Raw genomic sequence first — 26272 nt, 5'->3', positions numbered from 1 at the left:
AATGACGCAAACCGAGCGTCTTGGGAGGGGGTGAGCCGTACTTCCGGCCCGAGGTACCGTCGCGTTTCTGGGGCGACGCCTCAGCTGGCGGTTACCATCGAGCAAGCACCTCCATCCGGACCGGCCACTTCCATCAGAGCGTCACCATGGGGGCTGTGCTGGGCGTCTTCTCCCTCGCCAGCTGGGTGAGTGCGGGCTCCTGTGTCCTCGCCAGACCTGTGGTATTCGGGGAATGGCAATAGGTAGTCAGTCCCGCTCCCCCGGGCCAGCGGGAGAAGGGGCGAGGCCCGGGGCCGCGGAGGGCTCGGGGTCTGGGCCCCAGTCCGCGCTGCCGCCAGGTGGGCCTCGGGATGCTGGGCTCGCCTTCGGCGCTCACCGAGGAACGCAGGAGGCCTAACTGCCATTGTTTACAATTCCGATTGCCCCGCCCCGCGAACCCTCGCGGCGCCGGGTTCCTTCGGCCCCGGAGTCGTACCGCGGCCCGAGAGCCCCGCCGCCGCCGCCCGCGCGTTCCGTTGGAAGCCCTTCTTGAAGTGGCGTCCTTTAATTTGGGGCGGTTTGAATCATGTTTTTATTCAAGACCATGGGATTTGCCAAAGCTACGGAGTATGTGGCAGAATTGGGATTTTAACCAAAGCCTACCTGCGGTCCTGGTGCAAGGGAACAACCGCCCGCGGCTTATCGAAACTGGAAGCAGTGGCAAAACATTTTGGGACCACAAAAGGTCATTTATCTGTGAGGATAAACACTGTTGTTCCTCACATCGAGAACTGTTGTGAGGACAAAGTGACCAAATGAGTTTACAGAAACGGTAAACACTTTTAAAAGAAAACGTTAGGGTCTTCGGGACTGTTGAATGCCTTTATATTTGCAGAGGAGCATGGTTCCTTGAATCATCTCCTAGTTGTTTCTTAATTCCCCAACTGATGTAACTGACCAAGGGTTCAACCTCAGCACATTCCACTACCGTTTCTTAGGGACAGAATATATTTTCCATCCTTTAAGGTTGTTGATCTTACATGAAAAAGAAACCATTTAGGAGTTTCTTGAAAAGTGGCGGTTTTTTTTTTTTTTTTTTTATCTTGACCTAAAGAAATACACTTTACAATTATAGTCTAATGCACCCCAAGTTTTATGAAGTAACTCTTAACTTTACCTCTTCTGTACAATTTTTCTTTTTATCTTCTATTACATAAACTTCACCAGTTGATTTTTACAGTCACTCATGGAGTAAATCTATTTACAAAGTAGATTTTTAAAATGTATACACAGGGATGTTCATAGTTGAGGAGTGAATTGATTGGTATTTTGAAACAAAATGTCTTTCCCTTCTTGATAACCTGAAAAACATTTGGGTATGATTTAAAACTAAGATTTTAATTGATGCTATCCAAGCATTTCTATCTAGAAATGGCTTTTGTGTTTTATCAATCCTTTTATTCAGTAGGAACATCGAGTTCAGTATACCAGAGAGTGGAGGGAGTTAGAAGAATAGTAGGAAATGAAATAAGAAAGACAGCAGTGAGGGCAGGAATTAGCTCAGTAGAAGAGTGCTTGTCTTAGCATGTCGGAGATTCCATGCTAGGTTCCATTCCCAGCAAGAGGGGAAAAAAAAAGTAATGCAAGTCCCATAGATACCCATTATGTGGTCTTATAGACATTCTGTTTTATCTCTTTTGGTCCTGGGTTCAAACCCAGGACCTTGGACATACTAAGGATATGCTGACTGTACCACAATACTACATTCCCAGCCCAGTCTTAGAAACTTTTAAGGACTTTGGCTTTTACTCTTAATGGGGAAGCCATTGCAGAGTTTGAAAAGAGGAGTGACATGATCTCACGTGTGTTTTAACAAGATTGGTTCTGGTTGCTGTGTGGGGAATAGATAGTGGCAAAGTAAAGATAAAACTGTATGGGTAAGGAAAAACTCCCTCCACCCTTTTGGTTTAGTTGATGGAGACCTTCCAGGTAAACTCACAAAAGACAGATTGGCAGGAAGGAAAAAAGTATAGATGTTTAATGTTTTTTCCCACAGGACTGGAGATTGAACCCAGAAGTACTCTACCTCAGAGAAACATCTCAGCCCTTTCTTAAAATTTGTGTTTTGACACAGGGTCTTATTTATTTATTCATTATGTTGCTAGGGATTGAACCCAGGGGTGCTCCCCGCTTGGCTACATTCCCAGATCTTTTTATTTTTTATTTTGAGAGAGTTTCACTAAATCGCGGCGGTCAGTCTCAAAACTTGGCAGTTTTCCTGTCTCAGTCTCCCAAATAGCTGGGTTCACAGTGTGTACCACTGCATCCCATTTGTCTTTTGGTTTCCTAAAAAGAGTTCATAATATGTACCAGACATACATATGGGAATATTTGGTGATAAGTAATTCAAAGGGGCTTATATCCCTGACTTAATAGGAGACAGAAAGAGGCTTCTGTAGGAAGAACAAATAGTTGTCAGCCCTCCACCCACCCCAGAAAAACAAAGGTTTTAGGAGGGTAAATGGGAGATAAGATTTGTGATAATGCTTGTTTACAGATGTGAGAGGTCTTTCTTAAAACTCCCCTGGAACAAGAATTTATGGCTTCATTTCAGCTTTATTTCCCTGGAGTTGCTGCATTTAGTCAGTCAAGGGAAGTTTTGAAGGGCTTTTTCCTCTGCATTTATTGACTATCCAATGTCTTCAGCTTAAAGTAATCTTTATACCACTTCGGGGCCACACTGGGTCCCTGCAGCAGTGAGAGGGAGCATATTTGTGGCTTGGACCAACATGAGGGCTAAGGATCCTGTGAACGAGGTCAGATCCTGGTTATACCTTGAAGATGGTGCTGAGGCACTGACATATTAGTTGAGGATTTTGGAAAAAGCAAAAACATCCAGGATGACTGGGTTTGGGGCCCCAAGAACTGAAAAAGTAGAGTTGTCCTTCAACATCTGACATAACAGGATAGGATTTGTTTTGCATTTGGAGATAGAACACTGAAGGTGCTGTCTCTCTCTCAAGGTATCGACATTCTTATGATAGTCAAAGGTGAATAAATGGGTGTATTTGCTAGGACTGTAACAAAGGACTTTGGGTGACTTGAACAAAAGCAATTTATTGTCTCAATTCTTGGAGGCTGGAAGTCTGAAATTAACTCATTAGGTCTCATGTTTTCAGTTCTGCTAAAATAATAGTCAAATATTTCAGTTACCATAAGCAGTATATTTGTTGTTCACTTTAAGTTTTTGGAGGTCTTCCACATCTGGGACGATGGGACAGAATGGGTTAAGGTTTGTCAGCAGGGTTGGTTCCTTCTGAGTTTTTGAGAATCTTTTCCATGCCATATCTTTGTTGGGTTTGCTGGTGGTCTCTGACATTCTTTGGCTTGTTGAGCTCTGTCTTCATCTTCACATCGCAATCCTGTGTTGCAAATCTGTCCACATTTCTCCTTTTTATGACTGACACTAGTCATATTGGATTTTGTGCCCAGTATACACCAAAATAGCCTTATCTTAACTTACTACATCTGCAGTGACCCTGTTTCCATATTGGTTCACAATCTGAAATACTGGGAATTAGTAATTCATCATAAGAATTTAGGGAGAACACAGTTCAACCTGTTACAGGCAGTATGTGATTACTATGAAATCATTTGAATTTATCTGGCAAAAAGAAGTTAAAGGGAGACAGCGTATGAGTACAGATAAAATAAGCCTGAAGAATTAGTGCCTATTTTTGCCTGTTTTATTTATTTATTCACAGCACTTGGGGTTGAACCCAGGACCTCATACATACTAACCAAGTGCTCTCCCACTGCACTTACGCTTCCAGCCCTTTTTAACATTTGAGGAACGGTCTACCTGAGTTGCCCAGGCTGGCCTTGAACTTGAGATCCTCCTGCCTCAGCCTTCTCCCTTCTTCCTCCAGTTATTGGGACCATCTTGCTGGTCAAAATGTCCCTATTTCCATTACCAGATACAGACTTCATTTTGGTGTGGAGCCTGAAACTGGCTTGATCTATTTCCCGCTTGTTATTGAAATTACAAATAATAATGACTACCATGATTGAGTCCCTTCTGTATCAGGTATTACATTAGGTGCTTTATATTCTGGACATCATCCATTGTATTTTTTCACACAGTAACCCCGTTCAGGTAGGTGGTATTATGTTCTTGCTACAGATGAGAAAACTAGGCTTTTAAGTTTAGCAGCTTACCCCAAACCATACAAAATCCTGGTGAATTCCACACAAGGTATCATCTGTAAAAACTCAAGATTATTGGCTGGGTGCAGTGGCACACACTTGTAATCCCAGCGGCTCGGGAGACTGAGGCAGGAGGATCACGAGTTCAAAGCAGCATAGTGAGGCCCTAAGAAACTCAGTGAGACCCTGTCTCTAAATAAAATACAAAATAGGGCTGCAGATGTGGCTCAGTGGTCAAGTGCCCCAGAGTTCAATCCCTGGTACCAAAAAAAAAACAAGGAAGTAAATTCATATAGCATAATATTAACTCTTACTTATTTATCTTTTGGTACTGGAGATTGAATTCCAGAGATGCTTTACCACTGAACTACATCCCCAAAGCTTATCATTTTGAGACCAGATCTTGCTAAGTTGCCGAGGGTCTTAACTAAGTTTTGAGACTCACCTCAAACTTGTGATCCTCTTGCCTCAGTCTCTGCAGTCACTGAGGGTACAGGTGTGCACCACCATGCCTGGCTAATATTAACTATCTTAATGTGTATCATCCAGTGGCATTTAGTAGTTTTAGTATTGTATCACCACATCTAATTCCAGAACATCTTCATCACTCCCTGTTCCCCTTTTCCTCAACTCCTAGTCTGTGTTTCTGAATATTTCATATAAATGAAATTGTAAGCAATAATAACTAAAATTGGGAGCAGACCTCATGGATCAGCAAGCTGTCTTTTTTTTTTTTTTTTTTTTTTTTTTGGGTGCTGGGGATCGAACTCAGGGCCTTGTGCTTACAAGCACGCTGTCTTTATTAGGCGGTGGTGGAATGGCACATGGCACATTTTCAGGGGAGAAAATGGTGACTAATGACAAGAGGAGTCTGCTTTTTTATAGAACTTAATGAGTTAACCATAGCAGAATGTTTAGTGTGACTTAATCATTAGAGACTTGGGATGTGCCAGCTGGGCAGTCAGGAAACAAGCTGTGCAGGTTAAGAATTTAACTCAGGAAAATAGCTATAAAGGTCAAAAGTCATTCTAACTCAGGGAAACAATTGTAGAAGCTTGAAACTCATTGTTTTTGGGATTAAAAATCCTGAGCCCAGAGCCCACTTGTTTACCTTCTCTCTCCAGAAACTAGTCCTCTGGAAAGTATGAAAGCCCATAGCCCAGGGCCTAGTGTTGACCTTCCCCTCCTCCCCTCCGGGATCATGCTGTCCTCCTTTTCTCCCTGGGGACTGTCATTTCTCTTTTCTTGAGGGATGTTATTTTCCATATCCTTTGGGAATGATACAGTATGTGACCCTTTGTGTCTGGCTTCTTTTTCTAGTATGATGTTTGTGAGGTTTACCCATGTTGTACCATGCATGAGTACTTTATTCCTTTAAACACCTCAATAATCCATTGCATGGGTTTGCCACATTTTACTTATACCTCATTTACTTAGCAATTAATGAATATTTAGGTAGTTTCTACTTTTGGTGATTGTGAATAGTGCTCCTGTGAACATTTATCTTTTCCTACGAATAAGTAGTTCATTTTCTTTGAGTGTTTATACTTAGGTGTAGAATAACTGGATCAGATGGTAAATTCCATGTTTTGACTTTTTTCCCCCCGGTACTGGGGATTGAACTCGGGACCTTGTGCGTGCTAGGGAAGCACTCTACTGCTGAGCTCAGCCCCAGACTATTTTATTTTGAGACAGTGTCTAAGTTTTCCAGCCTGACCTTGAATTTGTGATCCTCTGACCTCAGCTCCCCAGTCGCTGGAATTATAGGCATGTATCACCATGCATATTTAACTCTTTGAGGAACTTCTTGGTTTCTCTTGAGTGGAACTCAAAGACTGTTGTTATTTTTTCAGTACTGAGAATTATGTCCATTGTACAGATGGAGAAATAGAATTAGATCATGTAACTTGCTGAAGTAGAGTGGCAGAGGTAACACTGACCCCAAAGCACTGAAGAAGCTCTCAGATTGCCTCTGCTGTTCTTGCCACAGGTCCCCTGCCTCTGCAGTGGTGCATCATGCTTGTTGTGCAGTTGCTGCCCCAACACTAAGAATTCCACTGTGACTCGACTCATCTATGCTTTTATTCTCCTCCTGGGAACTGCTGTGTCCTGTATCATGCTGACAGAAGGGATGGAAACTCAACTGAAGAAGGTAAGTGGGAATAACAGTACCCTTAAGATGCTGATTATTTCTTTTAATTGTTTTTACTGTTACAGTCAGGATCATTATAATTTTAATTTTGTTTTTAAATTATTTTGGGGTGTAGCCAAGACATAGTTGGGACATTAGTCCTTTTTCAGAAATAAAGGTAGTCAGAATGAGCTGATTCATGCTCTAGTTTCACAACCCAAAGAAATTTAAAAGAAATCCTAAGACTTTTTTTTTTTTTTTTTCTTGTAGATTTAAACTTTAAGCAAGACTAGTCCTCCTTTGGAAGGAGTCTTTGGTAGTTGGAAAATCTCATGGGAAAATCGAGATAACCTCATTAGCAAAGAAGAGGGTACTTTTGTATTTTGAGTGCAAGTTGTTTATACTCTTGTTCATACCAGTTGTTGGTCAGTGGGAAATAAAAGACAAAATCCCACAGCCAGCCTTGCAGTTGCTGAAGTGGTCAGTTTTATCAATCTAGGTTTTCCTATGGTGAGATAGATTCCTCTGATTAATGTGGATATTCCTATAACTCTGAAGTGTGTTTTTTCCCTCAGATTCCTGGATTCTGCGAAGGGGGATTTAAAATCAAGGTGGCTGATATAAAGGCAGATAAAGATTGTGATGTGCTGGTTGGTTATAAAGCTGTGTATCGGATCAACTTTGCCTTGGCCGTCTTTTTCTTTGTCTTCTTTTTGCTCATGTTGAAAGTGAAAACAAGTAAGGATCCCAGAGCAGCGGTACACAATGGGTATGTAAGAGTGTTTGTTGTTATTTTATGGGGTAGCCCTTCCTCTCCTTCAGCAGTTAATGCTCCCATTCTGATGAAAGCAGTGGAATATGTAAATCGGTGGGCCAGATGTATTTTTGATTTCTTATACTGTTACGCACGTGAAATTGTTAATGTCACTTTCATTTGGAGCCCGATAATATGGAGGGAATAGGGAGTTGTCTTATTGCCCTCTTGTTTTTTTTTTTTTTCTTCCAGTGCTAGGGATTGAAACCAGGTTTTCTCACATATTAGGCAAGCGCTCTACCACTGAGCCACATCCTTAGCCCTATTGAACACCTTTTAAAACAGGTCAGACACTATGCTATGCACCTCATCCATATACATTTTTCTTTCTGTTGTTTAAAGTAAACATGTACTTGATACATTTAAGTAGTGTACAAAAAAGATAAAATGAGTGTATATGGACTGCTGATTTACATATTTTATTGCTTCCTACTCCTAATGGCCAATTTCCCTTTTATATATATATGTCTCATTTGAAGACTGAAAAGAGTTTTATAAACTCTTGTAATCTTCCCTTTTAAAGGTGCAGTAACTGAATTTCAGAGAGGTTAAATATATATTACCTGAGATCTTTCAGCCATTGAGGGTTGGAGCTAGGATTGAAGCTCAGGTCTGTCCAACCTAATGTTTTTCTCTTCTGCCATGCAAGGCAGTTATTAAAGGTGATGCACGGAAAGTCAGGTTTGATCCTGGCTTTGCCAGTAATGATCTGTGTGATTGTGGGCAAGGTTTTTATGTGCTGTGTAATAAGTGGGAGATTTGGTAGTAGTTTTTCTGACAAACCTAGTCGTTAATGGCTCTCTTGTAGCTAACCCTATTAGAACTTACAATTCTAGAAAAGTCCTTACCTTTAAGTGCTAAAAGTAGACTTACATTTTCATGTTTTTCTTGTAATAAATGTGAATGAATTACTTTCTGTGCTGTTGATATCCTTTATATGAAATATTGAATGAAGTAGCCTTATATCAAATGAATAAGCCAGTCATTCATATTGGTATGCTATTAAGGCTTTATTTTTGCATTTAGAAATTTATTTCTCTCAGTGTAAAGACTCAAATTAGCGTTTCATAAATGCGTTTTTATATTTTAATAGGTTTTGGTTCTTCAAAATCGCTGCCATTGTTGGTATCATGGTTGGATCTTTCTACATCCCTGGGGGCTATTTCACCTCAGGTATGGCTCACTGCTGAGGGGTTAGTTCCGATATGTACAGTTTCTACAGGTGATTGACTTAGAGCTACACTTTCCTTAATGATTTTGCAGAAGTGGCCATTAACTGAGATGATGTACTAATATTACAACAGTGATTGATTAAAGCCAGGAGGCATTTAGCCCGTTTCTCAGCTTTTTGAGAAACATATTGCTAATCTTTTGCTTATATTTTGATAGCTTATCATCTCACTTGGCAAAACAAAGTTAATCAGAGAGCTTGTCAACGTGAGGGCTTGTAACTCTTATATTACACTATCTCCTTTTTAACTTGCTTCCTTAACATGACATCAAGTGACATTTGAGGATTTCTTTTTTTTTTTTAATTTATTTATTTTGATTCATTGTACACAAATGGGGTACAACTGTTATTTCTCTGGTTGTACATGAAGTAGAGTCACAACATTTATGTAATTATACATGTACATAGGGTAATGATGTTTGTCTCATTCTGTTATTTTTTCTTCCCCCACCCCTCTTTTTCCTTTCTATAATCTACCCTTCATTCTTCATTCATACAATCATCCTCCATTCTTGCCTCCCTCCACTCCCCTCATTTGAGGATTTCTGTTGAGAGCTCCCACCCCAAAAAGTTAAGAAAAAGGCTTATAGAACTAATTGGTGTGTCAGGCCCCTGGCTCCCTTGGCACAAGCTAAAACAAGTTTTAAAAGGTCTAAAACCAAGTGGGACGATGCTCAGAGAATGCTGTTTGAGTTTGGAATTGTAGTAGTCTTGCTGTACTGCTGGGGCAGAACATCTTAACTACCTCTACTTGAAATCAGTTCAGGATGTCAAATAGTGATTCTGAAATGTTCCTCCTGTGGGAAAGAATAACTCCATTCTTTTGGTTTGTAGCCTGGTTTGTTGTTGGCATGGTGGGGGCTGCTTTGTTCATCCTCATCCAGCTGGTCCTCTTGGTAGACCTGGCTCACTCTTGGAATGAATTATGGGTGAGTCGTATGGAAGAAGGAAACCCAAGGGTCTGGTATGCTGGTAAGTGTCTAAATTCACCTCTGAGATCCCTGCTGCTACATTAAACAGACTGTACAATAAAATCTCCAGTGATTAAATGTATAAACTCCCAATATAGAGCTGCCTTTTAAAAAAAACTAAAATTTTCCAGTTGAGTCAGTTGTGAAACCCAGGAAGGGAATAGCAAAGATATTTTAAACCACTGGATTCTCCCAATTAATTTTTTTTTGAGATTTGTAATGTGACTACCTGTGTTTAGATAAGGAAAATATTTAGTGGCATACTTCTGCTTTTGGTAAACTTGTTTTCATGGACAGGGAAATCAGGTGGGTTCTACATTTGGGACAGTTGCCCATATACCTCAGGCAGATAGGGGTGACTACTTTATTCACTGTGACCCCAAGCCTCTTAGGAAAGCTTTCTGGTGGGAAAAGGACACTTAACATTTCTAGTTGCAAATAGAATTTAGAGCCCATTTAATAATGAGGAGGGGCTTTGTAGCCTTCTGCTTATTAGGTCTTATTTCATTTTAAAAAAATAACAGTTGAAACTTCTCATTCCCAGTTCCTTCCCCCATTATAAATAGTAGATGCTATGTCAAGAACTTGGAAAACAGAGAGTCACAAAAGAAAAAATCTCAAAGTGTCGGGGTATAGCTCAGAGGTTGAGTATGTGCTTAGCATGTATAAGGTCCTGGGTTCAGTTGCCAGCGCCAAAAGAGAACACAAATTTCCCCTAATCCCAACTATCCGATAATAATGGTTCACTATGAACATATCAGTTTGTTTTCTGATAGTCTTTTTTCTACACGCACATATGTATCTTTTGTGTATGAAATCATTAAAATATGTGTAACATGGTTTTGTTTAGTTTTTTAATATATCATGCATGTGAGTGTTTTATAGTTTGGCTTTTTTGAACTTGGAACTAGCTTGTGAACTTCGTTTGGCTTATGGTACAGAAGTAAATACCTAGTATGTTTGATTATATTTTTGTTTCCTTGGGCTAGATTTCCAGAAGGAGAAAGATCAGAGTTCATGAGTGTTTTTTTTTTTGAGGGGGGGTACCAGGGATTGAACTGAGGGGCATTTGACCACTGGGCCACATCCCCAGCCCTATTTTGTACTTTATTTAGAAACAGCGTCTCACTGAATTGCTTAGGGCCTCACTTTTGCTGAGTCTGACTTTGAACTCATGATCCTCCTGCCTCAGCCTTTCAAGCTGCTAGGATTACAGGTGTGTACCACAACGCCCAGCTGCATGAGTATTTTAAATGCTTTTAGTGCAAATACAAATTGCCCAGTTTTTTCATTTTATTTATTTGACTTCTTTTAGAAATAAACATTCACACACATACATAAATACATACATGTGTGTGTGTGTGTGTGCATATATATATAAAGGAAAGTAATACTATATTCACCATAAACACATGTGATAGAAATTGATTGAAGAGCAAGGGTAGGGATATAGCTTAATGGTAGAGTACCCTGCTTGCATACCTCATGGACATGCCCTGGGTTCAATCCCCAACACTGCAAAAGAAAGAGAAAAAGATACTTATAAAGAACAACACATGCAATTCCCTGCTTGTCTGAAACCCATTTTCTATTCTAGATGTAGCCACTATTATCTAACATTTATGTATTTATGCAAGATACATTTTTGTGTTTAAATATAAACAGGATTATACATGCTACATATTGTTCCAAGATTTGTCCTTTTCACTTACTATATGGTGAATATTTTTTCTGTTCCATTGAGTATAGATATGTAGTATTTATTAAGTAGCTAAGTGGTATAATATTCATATAATTTCTTGGTATTCCATGACAGGATATACCAGAATTTATTTATCCTATTTTTAGTCACTTGAAATGTTTGAAGTACCATTTCTTATAGAAAAAGATTTTAAAAATTGTCTTTATCATTCATCATTTTGGGCTGGGAATGCGTGAACTCTTCTACTTTCTCATAAAATTTTATTTTATTTTTTATCTGTTCTGTTTTCTATAATTCCTTCTTTTGGGAGAAAGGGACAGTACTGGGGATTGAATTCGGGCCCTCATGCATGTAGAGGCAAGCTCCTCTACTCAGCCATTGATATTTTTTATTTTGAGGCAGGGTCTCTCTAAGTTGCTCAGATTGACCTCAAACTTGAAGTCCTTCCTGTCCCAGGCTTCCATGTAGCTGTGATTACAGGTGTATGCCACCACACCCAGCTGTAGTTTTTTTTAATTAAACAATTTTTATATAATTCATTTTGGATTACATAATGCTCGAAGAACTTAATGAGTTGAAGATTGTACCTACCTTAAGTGTAGCTCAGTGTAGAGAAATTATGTCTCTTCTGATGGAAATATATTAAGAACAGTGCCAGTGATCTAAGGAAGAAAGTTTAATTTTAAACATGTGAAATCCATTCAGATAACTAGAAACTAATTTTCCCAAGTAAGTCCGGGCTTCAAATTGAACACAAGTTTACTTGGTATATTGTAAAATCTCTTTATTTCCTGATTTCAGAATTATGTAATTGATTTTTGATTATCCATGTGAATGGAAAGAAGCATTTCTGTAGCTATTTGGAAATAGCCAGTGGTCCACTTTCCCAGCTTAGGGAGGTGGGCTCATTGTTTGTGATGGGAAACAGTTTTAGGTAGCCAGTAGCCACAGAGGAAAAATTGTCATAAAAAGATGCCTGTTTTGTTTACCCCTCACATCCTGGCATGTTGCTTGCTGTGAACTGTGCCATTTTGAGGGCCCAGGAATCATCTAAGTTGCTTTGTAAAGCTTCTGGTACTCATTGTTTAGCAGGCAGTTAGCAGTTTACTCCAGCTGGGATGATCAAATACCTGGTCACCCAGCCAGTGAAACCAAATTAGGTAATCCAGGAAGTGAATTCAGTTGCTTCTTGGGTTTTAGAAATTAACATTGAGCCAACACAATCCAAAACTAACCATGGGGCTCCTGAAATTTTGTTTTAAATTATTGACTACTGTAAGAGTGATTTTAATATCTCTTCATTTTTATATAATATACAAAAAAATGGTCTTCATTGTAGTTTTGTTAGAATTGTGAATATTCATATTTGTTTCTCTTTTTCCAGCTTTACTCTCTGTTACAACCGTCTTTTATGTCATGTCAATCATCATTGTTGCATTGTTCTACACATACTACACTAAACCAGATGGCTGCACAGAAAACAAGTTCTTCATCAGTATTAATCTGATTCTCTGCGTTATAGTTTCCATTGTATCGATCCACCCCAGAATTCAGGTATGGTTGTTTTCTGCATCTTCCTCTTGTGAAAGTTTTTTTTTGTTTTGTTTTTCCTTTTTTTCTTTTGGTACCAGGGATGGTACCAGTGGGGCTTAACCACTGAGCAACATCTGCATCCCTTTTTTTATTTTTTATTTTGAGACAGAGTCTCACTCAGTTGTTGAGGCTGTCCTCAAACTTGCAATCCTTCTGAATCAGCCTCCCAAGCTGCTGGGATTACAGGCATGAGCCACTATGCCTAGCCCTGTGAAAGGTTTTTAATTAACCCTAAGCTCAGAACCTTGGTAATCTTTTAGTGAACCTATGTCTAAGTTTACACTTTTAAATATTTTTCCATATTATGATACATTCTTCATAGTTAAAACTTAATAAGCATATGTTATATTATTGAGTGCATCTGTCTTTATTAATTTCCCTATCATTTTTTTAAAAAAGCTGAGTAACTTGAACATTTATAGTTCTAAAACTGTGTAAGTCATGGGAATGATTCTTATGAGTTATTAGCTAACATATTTTAGGGGGATTAAACTAGAAAAAATAGTTGACTTTAGTATTTAAAAACAAAATTCATGCTCTTGAGTTTCATTTTTTAAACACTATAAACACTGTGCCTACCATGCACAGATCCCTGGGTTCCTTCCCCAGCACCCAAAGCACTGATTAAAAAAAAAAAAAAATCAGTGGGGTTTTAGATATGAAAAGAACATTTAGTTTTCACTTCTCTTTTTAAAAGTGAGAAAACTGTGACTTGGAGGTTAAGGTGGAAGATCACAAGTTTGAGGCCAGCCTGGGCAACTTAATGAGACCCTGTCTCAAAATTTAAAAAAGGCTTGGGATACAGCTCAGTGGGTCCCCAGGTTCAATCCCCAATACTGCTGGGAAAAAAAAAAAAAAAAAAAAATTGAGAAAACTGAAGTCTCAAAGAAGTGATGGGTTACCTCACTGGTCAGTGACAGCTGCACTGAGATTCTTCCTATTATACCAAGAGACTAGAAAATCAAAGCCTTTACGTGATGTACAGGAATTTTCAGGATCAAGGAATGCCTTGAGAATCAGTACATGCTTTGTCTTACTTAAATTTCTTTTGCAAGCAAGCTCAGACTGACAGGTTACTTGTCCACTTTGAGCAGTCAAGCAGAATCAGTAGGTTCTCAGCTACTAATAATTCAGTGAATCTCAGAGAGGCACACTGGCTTTTATAAAGTGAGACCTTGCAATCCCTATGGCATTGTTTTCCTTTTTATTCCCTAGGAACATCAGCCTCGGTCTGGCCTCCTGCAGTCCTCTATCATCACGCTCTACACCCTGTACCTCACGTGGTCAGCTATGACAAATGAACCTGGTAAGGAATGTCAGTCACACATTTATTTGATGAAAATAGGAAAGTACTTCTGATGGGCACAAAATGTGAAACAGACAACAAAATTTTAAAGACATGTAAATGCACAATGTTCACTGTAGGTTTACAGATATGTACCTTCTATGTTTTATTCCCCATGTGTAAGAGCTATTTAGAGCTCTTGACACTAGTAAAAGCTCTTTACAAGGGTGACCTTGTTTTGGTCCTTTGTAGAGTTATTTTACTTTGGTGTCACAGGCTGTGGCAGAAACAGATATAAGAAAATCCCCTTTTGCAGCTATTACAGGATTGTTTCTCAATAGGTCATTCTATGGACTCTATAAAGGTAAACTATTATTGCAGACCCTCCCCTGCCCCGCCTATGATAACTTAATTTGTATTAAGTAACTATATTAAAGCTAAAGATAAGCTTGTATACATAAAGCCTTGGTACTAAAGAACTAAAAAGAACTGTCGGTTAAACTATAAAACCAGGAAAATCATGCTTGACGTTTACAAATTTGACAGATAACTGTAGTTTGTTTTTTTTTTTTCTGCAACTAAGTCACTGGTTTCAGCATAAACACATTACTGACTGCTGGCTTTCCATGTGGGTATAGTATTCCCATGTTTCACATCACCACTGAATGATATATAGGCAACCTCTCTTGTCCTTTCTTGGAACAAGATGTGCTGTAACTAAGGATAATAAAAAATGTCCCATTTTCAGATCGTTCCTGCAACCCCACCCTGCTGAGCATCATTACGCACATCGCTTCACCAACCGTGACTCCTGCAAATTCCACTGCTATAGTCCCTACCTCTGCTCCACCATCAAAGAAGGGACACTTTCTGGATGCAGAAAATCTTCTAGGGCTTGCAGTTTTTGTTTTCTGTCTTTTGTATTCCAGGTAAGTTGAAAAGTGGTTAGTTTAAGGTTCTCATGAAAGATAATAATAGAATGAAGAATTTATTTTGCTTTCAAAACCATTTTGAAGAGTTAAAAAAAAAACTTAGCTCTCTTTAATGAGAAGTTCTTTACCTGCCTCTGTTACCCAGCCTTATGTATTTCTTTCTTTCTATTTGGCAGTGCTGAGGATTGAACGCAGTCTTGAGAACGACAGGCAAGCACTCTACCGCTGAGTTACATCCCCCACTCTAGCTGTGTATATTAAAGTTCAGAATATCATCTCATCTAATAATTCCTCCCAGTCTTAACAGAGAGGAGGATAAAAATAGTGGCTTTCAAAATTGGATGGGTTATCTTTTCAGAAAAAAAAAATTTGGGGCTAGGGGTGTAAGTCAGTGGCAGAATGCTTCTCTGACATGCAGAGGTCCTGGATTTGATCCCTGGCACCACAACAAAGCAACAACACAAAAGGAAAGCGTTTTCATTCCTACAAAAAACCTGTGCCCATTAGCAGTCACTCCCAGTTTCCCTCATTCCAGCCTCTGGCAATCACTAATCTACTTCTGTGTCTATAGATCTGCCTATTCAGACATTCCATATATAGTCGTAAGTCATACTTTCTTTTACGTTTATACATGTATGTGCACACACACACACACACACGTAAAATACATAGGTTTCATGTACAAAGATACTCTCAGAAATGGCATCGTTAGGTGATTTCATTGTGTGAGCAATGTGCGTCCCATAGTGTGTGCTTATTATATAAACTGAGATGGCACCAATGTCATTGGGCTCTGTGATCTTATAGGACCACTGTCATGTTGAGCCCCATCCATGGTCAACTGAAACATCATTATGTAGCACATGACTATATGTAGTAATGTATGTTCTGACATCTTTTGCTGAATAGTTTTGAGGTTGATCTGTGTTGTAGCATGTATTAGTACTTCTTTCTTTTATAGGAAATACTGTATCCATTGGGTGGCTATTCCACATTTTGTTTGTTAATCAGTTGGTGGGCTTTTGGGTTGTTTCCCTTGTGGGACTGTTGTGAAAAATGCAGCTGTTAATGTTTGTGTACAAGTGTTTTGTGTGGATATATGTTTTATAGTTAAGAGTGGAATTTCTGGGTTATTGGTAACTGCTTAACTTTTTAAGGAACTGCCAAAGTGTTTTCCATGTAGTGGCTGCATCATGTTATAGTCCCCCTAACAAAATTTCCAGTTTGACCATATGCTAGTCATTACACTGTAATTGTCTACTTCTTTTATTGTAACTGTACTAGAGAAAGTGAAGTGGCATTTCATTGTGATTTTGATTTGTATTTCTCTAATGATGATAGATAGCTTATTCATATGCTTATTGATACAACTTCTTTAATTGTCTATTTAAGGCTTTTACTTATTTTTAATTAGGTTGCCTTTTGGTCTTATATGTGGCTTGAGGTAAGGGTTCCTGTTCTTCCCCTTGTGATTATTCAGTTGTCCCAGGCCATTTGTTGAAGACACTCTTCTTTTCTCCGTTGAATTGTCTTGGCATCCTTATCCAAAATCAGTTGAGCATAAATGTAATAGTTTATTTCTGGACTGTAGTTTAATTTCATTGGTTTGAATGTTTTACCTTATGCCAGTACCATACTGTTTTGATTACTGTAGCTTTGCAGTAACTTTTGAAATTGGGAAACTGGAATTCTCTAATTTTTTTCTTTTTTAAGATCGTTTTGTCTATTTTGGGTCATTTGCATTTTTATGTGAATTTTAGGATGAACTTGTCGGTTTCTGTAAAAATAGATAGTTGGAGCCAGGCAAGATAGTGCATACCTGTAATCCCAGCTACTCTGGAGCCTGAGGAAGAAGGGTCATAAGTGTGAGACCAGCCTGTCCTAAAATAAAACATAAGAAGAGCTTGGGAAGTAGCTCAGTGATGAAGTGCCCCTGGGTTCAGTTCCTAGTACCAGAAAGAAAAGGTAGTTTAGATTTTGATAGGGTTTGCATTGGATCTGTAGATCAGTTTGGGAGAAATATTGTTATTTTAACAGTATTAAGGTTTTCAGTCTATGAATGTGAAATATTTATGTCTTTTTTAGTTAATCACTTATTTAGGTCTTTAATTTCTCTCAGTGGATTAGAGTTACTAGTGTACAGATCTTAAACATATTTTGTAAATTTCTAAGCATTTTATTTGGTTTGATTGTGTTGTAGATGCAGTTTAATTTTGGGGTTGCTCATTTTGCAAGTATGGAAATATAGTTGATTTTTTGTGTATTGATCTTGTATTCAGCTGTTGTGCTGAGCTCATTTATTGGTTCTAAGGGTTTGATGCATTCCATAGGATTGGCTACATACAAGATCAAGTCATCTGCTAATAGTATTAGTTTTACTTCTTTTCTTCCTTTCTCTTGCCTTGTTACTCTGGCTAACTTGATTCTGATCTTAGGAGGAAGCTTTTAGTCTTTCACCATTAAGTATGGTGTTAGCTCTGTGTTTTTCATTGATGCATTTTATCGGTTGGAGAAAGTTGTGTATTCATACTTTCTATCTTGAAAGGTCACTGGGTTTTGTCAGATGCTTTTTCTGTCAAAATGATCTTTTAGTTTTTGTCCTTCATTCATGTGTATTTTTTAATTCAGTCATTTAACTCCTGCTCATAGTGAGCATCTGCAGTGCTGGGAACACATAGATGACTCTGCATCTTGTTAAGGAATTCTGTGCGTAGCAGGCAAGGCAGGGATGACAAGTGCTGGGCAGAAGGGTGCCTTGGGAGCATCGGGAGGTGGGAAGAAGCCTCCAACCCAGGCTAGTGAGGGTGATGTCAGGGAAGGCTTTCCAGAGGACATGGCATGGAGTCAGAGAAGTGAAGGATGAGTAAGTAGCTGGGAAGAGGTTGGTGGGTGGTGCATTCCAGGCATAGAAGAGGCCCTTGTGAAGTAATGGGAACACAGTGTGCTTTGAGAGCTGAGCCATGGGGTAGTAACTGGGCAAGTATGGTCAACCCTGTGATGACAGTTAGCAGTTCAGGATTTTAAGCAGAGCCATGTCTCTGCAGTTGGAGCAGCAACAATAACCTTGATGTCTGCAGCCCAAAGGCAGCAGTTCAGTTCATGACCCCTTTCTGATTTGTCTTCCTTACTTTTCAGTATTCGCACTTCCAGCAACAGCCAAGTAAACAAGCTGACCCTCTCGGGGAGTGACAGCGTAATCCTTGGTGATACAACGGCCAGTGGAGCCAGCGATGAAGAAGATGGACAGCCTCGGAGGGCTGTGGACAATGAGAAAGAGGGAGTGCAGTACAGCTACTCGTTTTTCCATTTGATGCTCTGCTTGGCTTCCTTATACATCATGATGACACTGACCAGCTGGTACAGGTGAGGCATAGACAAAAAGGTGGAAGACCACTTAGCCCTCAGACTGCCTGTGATGTCTTTATTGTCCTGGCCATAGAACCCCTTCTTTTACTCTTGAAATGAGCTGTGCTCAGTGCTCTCTCCTCTAGCATTTAAAACCCGTTTGAAATTCTTTGCAGTGCAAATATTTGGGAGCTTTTCTAGACTTGATCTATTTGAGAGAGAAAAATCATGGTATTTTAAAGAAGCCTGACCCATCTTTGTTGATTAGTTTTCTCTGTATCTAGAGATGGCCTCATCAAAATATTCTTTGATCAGAAAGTTTCAGGGAGGTCATTTTAACCTAGACTTTTACCAATAATTAGAACAGCCAAGTGGTCCTGGAGCACTTTATCCAGAGAATAACTGGGGTCTTTCATGCTGATTAGAGGAAAAAGGTGGTTTGAGAGAATGAGTTATTTACTCATAACAACTAAAAATAGCTTCCTCAGCTTCCCACTAGAAATCCACTTGGGGTGCTAGTGCCAGCCAGGTTTCACAGGGGAATTTCGTGCCTGAACTGGGGGGCTGCAGGATGTGGTGCCAGGTTCCTTTATCTGACTCTGTTTTCTTAGCCCTGATGCCAAGTTCCAGAGTGTGACCAGCAAGTGGCCTGCTGTGTGGGTCAAGATCTGCTCCAGCTGGGTGTGCCTCATCCTTTATGTCTGGACCCTAGTGGCTCCACTCATCTTCACCAATCGGGACTTCAGCTGAACTTCTGAGTGCCAAGGACACGGCTGAAGTTCCTAAAGGTCTCACCTTTGCTGAAAACCCATATTCCTTTTAAGTTTGCTTCAACTAAACTATTAAGTGAACGCTTTGCAAATTTGACTGTATTCAGGTTTTTATCAAAAAGCAAGATTGAAAATGCTTGATGCAGAATCTGAACTTTTCATTTTTATGTATATTATGTTTATTTGTAAGGATATAGCACAAGAGAACATTTTTGCGTTTTAAAGAAAACTACAGCTGTGCTGTGAAGAGAGTTCTTTATAAAGACCTGTAGGGTTCTACAACTTTGATTTAAAATATAAGATAGAAGAATATTGGATATTTGAGGCTATCATTAATATATTTCTATTGTATTCTCCTTAAAAAGAAAAAAATGCATTTATATGACATTACCCTCCATGAAGGTCTTTATTGTGTGAAACTAGCACATTGTTTAGTGCATAAACTCTTTGGAGGTGTGTAGCATCATAGTTCTTGGGCAGGGATTATGTATGTGGGTCCTTCTCCAGAAGCGTGGTTGCTGATGAGGCTGCTGCTTCTACATCTTGAGTTTATTTACTTTTTTAATACTACAGCATTAATGCTGCTTGATACAAGTCTGTGGCTTTGCCAGATATGTTAATTTCAATAAATGCTTTGTAGGTTTTATTAAAATGAAGATTCGTTTGAGAAAACATTGTAATGTCTATGTAATGATCTTGTCATGAGTATGTAAAAGTAAAATGCATGTACATTATATATTTGCACTATAAAGGTATTTGATTACAATAGAAAGACATTAAACTTTTAAGGCCTTTTTTTTAACAGCTTTTTGGGTTAACAGCCATGCATTATTTTTTGGACAGTCACAGGTTTATTTATCATCAAGTCAGGATGTCCCTGTTCTTTCTGGAACTTATGATCTGGCTAGTGAGCTGAGTCTTGAACTCATTCAGAAATTATCCTGATGATCTTCTCTGGGTAAGACTTTGGTAGATGAGGAATAGTTAAGGCACTGTGAAGAACTATATTCCAGAGAGGCAGCATACAAGGAGGTAGGATAAAACATTTCTAACAAGATTTACTGAGTGTCTTTCCACAGCAGGCCCTATAGGTTCTAGGACACAAATTTAAATATGACAGACACAGGCTGTTCCATCTTGGACAGTGTAGAGGCGTTAGAAAATGAGCCGATGGGTGGTTCTGATGTGAATTAGTGCTGTGATTTGAGGATTGCAGAGAACCAGGAGGAGGTACCTGGGGTAGAGGGTGTCACAGTGGACTTCCTGGAGAATGCTGGTAGGGGTCAGCTAGAGAGACAGGGGCAGCGTAATGACATTGCTGAGGATAGGCAGACTACAGTTAAAAGCAGGGAGATGGGAAAAAGCGTCCAGTAAAGTCGGAACTGAGAGGCATAGTACATGGGGATGAATTCTGAAGTGCTGTATAAACCCCCATGAGAGTTAGAACTCCTGATGTTAAGGGCAGCAGAGAGCATCTTCAGAGCAATGTGAGCGAACTGTGTCTTTGGTCACTTGGGCTGATAGAGAGAGGATGGATTTAGAGAGAGGACACCAGAAGCAGTTCATATGAGATTAGAAGTAAATAAGTAGAAGGAGACATGGGGAGAAAATGACAGTGAGGGCTACTTGGTAATTAGAATTTTAACATTGGCTATTAATTAGATATGGGGAAGGGTAGATTCTAAGTGCTTCTGGTTGAATCATCTGGTGGATGGTGCTGCACTTAGATTGGAAGCAGCAGGAAATACAGGTATAAAAGGACAGAGGTTGTCCCCTGAGAATGGGTGAAGTCTTGGGAGTAAGCTTTTAGGTTTGTACCCCACACCCCATATTGGGGATTGAACCCAGGGGTGTGCTACCATGGAGCTATACCCCAGTGTTTTTTATTTTAAGACAGGGTCTAAATCACCCAATCTGGCCTCCCACTTGTGGTCCTCTTGCCTCAACCTCCTGCGTTGCTGGGATCACAGGCCTGGGCCACCATGCTTGGCAAGTTTTCTGTTTTTTAGCTGCAAAGCTGATCAGCCAGTATTTACTGAGTACATACCATGTTTTATGACTTGGGCAAATGACTTTACCTCTCTGAGCTTCAGCCTAGTACCTAGTGCCTGTGTCCTGATGTACTTAGATGGTTTGAAGAATGCTTAACACACTTACAGCACACTTGATAGGTACTCCTAATCTCAGTATGGGTTAAAGTATGGGTCACAGATGTTCAGAATCTGATGGAGCTGCATTTGAGGTACTCTTACAAAATTAACTAGATGGACATAGAGGTGCTGATAGGAAGCAGAGCTTGAAACATTGTTGGAACCACTGTCCTTCAAACCAGCGGCACGTGTCAGGCTTTTGTGTAGAAATAAAGTGACAAAGGATTTGCAGGGGGATGGGTTTGGCCCTTGGTCTTGCCAGTGTAGAGCAGATTCCCTTTAATAGCAGAGGAGCCAGAGTAAGAATTCTGTAGGTCCTGAACTTCAAAACCACTACAGTGCCCCCTCTTCCGCCTTATGTAATTCAATATAAAAGCAATACTAAGCTGTAAAATACTGTAACAAAGTCCAATAAAAGTTTTTATTTATTTATTTCTCATGATGATAGTTGGATATTAATTTGAAGTAACAAATTCTCTTTAAAGATTGGGGATAGTGTCCCTCCTTTTTTTGGTCTTACCCTAAGAATGAATGGAGTCTTCCCATGAATAGGAAACTCAGTCATTCACCTGAGACTTGAGTGAGCTGGACACGTGAACACTGAGTGACACATGCCACAAAATACCAACATTTTGAGTAAGCCAAAGTTGTGCTTCAAAGCAGGGCGGTGTTATGAATCATCAGATCTCACGGCTTCATCTCATTCCAGATGAGTCAATTGGTGTTTCATCACTACAAACAGTCGGACAGCCCCCTACGACTGCAGGTCAAGGCCCTGGCTTTGCAGTCAGTAGCATGTTCTAGGTTTTCATTAAAGGCAAAAGCAGTGGCTGCCATTTTGACCTCATTAGAGCTGGGAGAGAGCTTTTAGGTATTGGTTTACTTTTTAGGTTGCCCTTATATTCGGTGGGGAATAAAACCTTCTCTTGATAGCCAAAGATAACTGCCAAAGAATGGCCAAGGACCTAGTTATAAGAATAGGTTTTGATATTCTGGACCAAACCATAACTTGGGTCTAATTTAGAGCAGGATATCCTTTCTGTCCATCCTAAGTCTTTGCTTGACTGTATTTTTCTTTTTACATGTTGAGCTAAAGCGAGTATTTAGATGATGGTGTGCATTTGACTTCTGGAAATTGATAGCAGGTCCCAGGCTTATGCTTCTTAAGGGGAGTTGCTGGTCGTCTGTATTCCTGCTGTGTTGGTCTACCTATCCTGTTACCCAGGCACTCAGATCAGCCAGCTTGCTGGGTGACTCAAGCCACCCACTACTTCTTTCCTCAGGTGAAGAATAATAATAAATGCCTTATAAACAGCTACACATGCCAGGCCGTGAGCAGATACTGTGTAATCCCCACACCCCTGCCCTTAGGTCAAACTGAGGCTTGAGAAGAAGTCAGTGACTTGCCCAGTGTTGTTGTCTAGGAAGAGGTGAAGCAGGTAGACAAACCCAGGGCTTGACTTCCGGGTTCTTTTCTCAAACACCCTTGTCTCTGGGTCCAGAAGGATATACTCGAGACTGCTTGGAGACCCGGAGGGGAGTCAGCTGGCTCATGAAACTACCCATCATTTACAGGAAAGTCAGTGACCACCCGAAGGCAGTCACTGTTTTACTAGGTCACTATTGCTAGTGGCTGGCACCTAATCAGGTAAGAGCACAAACACTTGTTTAAAACTTCCCCCAAGAAAAGTGATACCTTGACTGATCTTCTGACTCTCTAGCTTTATTATTATTTGGTTTGGGGACCAAACCCCAGGCCGTCTGCATGCTGAGCATGCCCTCTACCACTGAGCCACATCCCCAGTCCTTTTAATTTTTTGAGACAGGGCCTTGGAAGTTGCTGAGGCTGCCTTTGAAATTGTGATCCACATGCCTCAGCCTCCCAAGTCACTGGGATTACAGGCTTGTGCACGGCGCCTAGCTTTACTTGCCAGCAGCTTTAAACACAGTAACATGAAACCTGTGCTGTCTTTGATTGTGGGAGTGCCCAACAGGTGGGCATTGAGGAAGTGCTTAGAACATGGAAAGGTGCCTCCACTGATCTTCATAGCACTACTCTGAGGTAAGAGGACTGGACATCTTAGCTCCCATTGTCCAGAATAAGAAATAGACTGAGCATCAAGTTCCTGTTTCCTCAGGAAAGGCTGGTTGCACTACAGCAAGAGTACCTGCCTGGTGTGTCATCAGAAGCCAACAGTGACCCTGTATCCTGTGTTGGAATGTTTCTTAACTCACTCACCAACATGTCAGACCTATTGTGGGAACCCAGCTGCTGCCTGCTCTGGGACAGAGTATTTGCCCCTAGATAAATAACAGGAGGCAGGGAGAGAAACAGCATGTCTGGATCCAGAGTTGGTCAAGCCACAGTGTTACCCCTTGAGGAGTCTGGCCTCACTTGGAGGAGCTTCTGGGATAAAAATCTCAGTTACCACTCAGATCTGAGATTAAGAACTGCTGCATTATATGTTTCCAGCAAAGAAGGCAATTTCTGATAGTTTTTATAAAAGATTCCTACCATCTCGGGTGGGTTATTTAGACAAGATTTGAGTGATGTGCCACCTGGCTCCTACTGTGAAGTCCTGATGCAGGGCTTGGGGCTAACGACCGGGCCTAGAATCCCATCTTTACTGTTTTACCAGCTGTGTCCTTGGGCAAGCTGCTTAACTTTTCTGTGCCTCCTTTTCCCCATAAAGGCAATACTACTACTTCATTAAGGGTATCTGAAGATTAAATGAGACAGTGTGTTGTGTGTACTTGACACGTGGCCACAGGCACCTTCAGGAGTTATTGGCTACCATTGAAAGATTCAAGGCCAATCCTGAGAAGCCTCTTGGGGCCTCAAAGACTGAAACATTGACCTATTGCCACTACCACTGTGTCACTACGCCCTCTCTCCTTTGTACATGGTGCAGTCTAGGCATACCTGGTCTTTGAGGGCAGCCAGCTCGACATGTGCCACAGTGCCCCTCCCTCCTCGCCTGGAGGGAGGCTCTGGCCATGTCTGTGAGTAGTAAACCTCAGAATCTATCCAAACCATCATCGTCATAAAAGAACTCTACGCACTCTCATCCTTACAGGATTTTTATTAAGACCCAGTCATGCATACTAAAATTACATATTTTCACCACTTTGACTTAGAAAAATGCACTAGAAAAATAAACTTTTGGTCAAAACAAACACTGAAACAGATGAAGCCACCATCATGTGTCTCCACACTCAAAGCCAAACTGAATTTCAGTTTGGAGCAAGGAATGTGACCAGTGGCTGAAATGATGCCCCAAACCTGGACATTAACCCAGCTCCCAAAGTGATACCAGAGGCTTATCCACAAGAGCCTGCCACTTCCTACCTGACTCAACAGGATGCCCAGTGAGAGTTCTCTTGAAAACCAGCTAAACTGAAAACCAATAAATGCATCACAATCACCACCATCCATAAGTCACATTGGACCTTCCTGTGAAGAAAGTTCCTGTTAAGAAGGGATATTTGGTGTTTCTTTCTTGCATTTCAAGCAAACCATTTCTGAGTCAGGAGAGCAGAAAGGAATTTAGATTTTCAAAACTAACAGCTGCTGGTGCTGAGGGCTGCTAGCAGGTTGGCAGCCTTCCTGAGCAGCTCCATGGTGTCATGGCTGCAGGAAGGCCACACATCAGCTAACGTTTCCCTCCTAAACAAAAGGAGGTTTCAAAGGAAAGCCTGAAAAGCTGACCACTTTAAAATGAGGTATTGTAATAATGCCACAACAGTACTACAGCTTTGGCTGCCCAAATGAAAGAAAAATCCCATGATTGATCTGAAAATAGCATTACAGACACTGCCCACTTGGTAAGTCTCGAATTCAGGGGAAATGCCTCTTACCACCCCAGCTCCTCCTGCAGAAGCAGTGTCTTATAACAGGAAGTGCTCAGAAACCAAGAGCGGTGACTGCTTTTGACATCAGGATGAAGGGGAGAGATCCACATCCACCTTTGCAGCCAGAAGCAGGAAAGCCAGCACGAGAGACCAGGGTTGCATTTTTGACTGTTTCCATAGATTTCATCCGTTTCTCCCCATAACGGTAGAATAGATTTCTAGGAAGAAACCAAGTTTTCCAGAAGTCCTGTAGGGGAATTGGTGAAGAGAAAGAAAAGTCCCATAGTCCCAAGCTAACACATTCATTTTGGAAGCTTTACTGATACATTCAGACCAGAATTTCCTAAAATCCCAGATGGCAGTAAAAAGGGTTGTCCCTGTGGTGGTGAAGCCAGGAGCACAGGGCTTAGGGTTCAGGATATAGGTCTCCTGGGTCATGATGATTCAGGGGTGTTCAGGGGCACATATGTAGCAGGATGTAGCTGGAAATCAGCTATACCAGTTTGTATCCCTGTGCCTTCCCAATACCTCCCTACCTGTACATGGGAAAGTTTATGCCTGGTGTTTGAACCAAAGTTCCCTGAAGGAAGGCACTCACCATAGGCCGCGGTGTGTCCACCGTGAAGCCAGGTCTGCTGCGCCCGACCGGTTGCCCCACTGCCTTGCCTTGCCTTCCACCAGGGAGATCCTGGATTGGCAGCTTGCTTCCCACCTCCTGAAGTGCCAAGACCATTTGATCTCTCTCTTGAGCCAGCACGATGCCCAGCAGCTCCAGGAGGCAGACAAATCTAGGTTGAGACCTCTCACCTAACTGGAAAGGCTGGGGAAACAGGCAATATCCCTTCTGGCCTTTGAACTATCTCTCCAGGTGAGCCTGGCCATCCTCATGTTTAGTCACATAAACAAGGGCCATTGGCCAGGAATGTGATGCAAGATATAAACCTTGGTCACTTGGTGGAGCCAAAAGTTCATCCCTCTGTCTAGCAGTTTGTGTGTGTGTCCCCCACTTCATGTACACATTTTCTCTCTGGGACCTAAGAGAGTCTCTAACCAACTTCCCATCCAGGCCTCTGTGTTCTGAACCACGTACTTCGCCATTCTACTGAAGCCCAGGTCTATTCAGCAATGCCAGTCACATCGCTTTCAGCCAGAACTAATGGAAGCCAGAGGGGTATATTTTGGCACTTCCAGTTCAGCCAAGACCTTGGAAGATTCAGGGTTAGTCTCTACGGTGGAAAGAACTTTCCCTGGAATTGGCATTAAATGAGGTAAGTAAATTAAGTTCCACCAACAACTTAAGCATTTCTGAAA

The 26272-nt window shown here is 40.7% G+C and overlaps 1 protein-coding gene across 1 annotated transcript; it reads left to right on the top strand.

Moving 5' to 3' along the window:
* Window positions 1-25: 25 nt before the first annotated feature.
* On the top strand, window positions 26-21551 carry SERINC3 (serine incorporator 3). The gene is made up of 10 exons (XM_079126935.1): window positions 26-185; window positions 6176-6337; window positions 6892-7085; window positions 8224-8303; window positions 9196-9333; window positions 12419-12588; window positions 13843-13933; window positions 14661-14841; window positions 17980-18207; window positions 18801-21551. Exons 1-10 carry the CDS (start codon window positions 147-149, stop codon window positions 18937-18939), a joined length of 1422 nt encoding a protein of 473 aa, XP_078983061.1. The 5' UTR covers window positions 26-146; the 3' UTR covers window positions 18940-21551.
* Window positions 21552-26272: the final 4721 nt, after the last annotated feature.

The sequence above is a fragment of the Sciurus vulgaris genome (assembly GCF_902686455.1).
Source record: "Sciurus vulgaris genome assembly, chromosome: 2".
Classification (NCBI taxonomy): Eukaryota; Metazoa; Chordata; class Mammalia; order Rodentia; family Sciuridae; genus Sciurus; species Sciurus vulgaris.
This window is presented reverse-complemented; position numbering and strand designations above follow the sequence as displayed.

Bases quoted from the DNA above. Each gene is read 5' to 3' on its own strand.
- SERINC3 (XM_079126935.1), top strand. From the start codon at position 147: ATGGGGGCTGTGCTGGGCGTCTTCTCCCTCGCCAGCTGG. The intron at 9,334-12,418 runs GTAAGTGTCTAA...CTCTTTTTCCAG, and splicing joins CCCAAGGGTCTGGTATGCTG to CTTTACTCTCTGTTACAACC. The intron at 18,208-18,800 runs GTGAGGCATAGA...CTGTTTTCTTAG, and splicing joins ACACTGACCAGCTGGTACAG to CCCTGATGCCAAGTTCCAGA.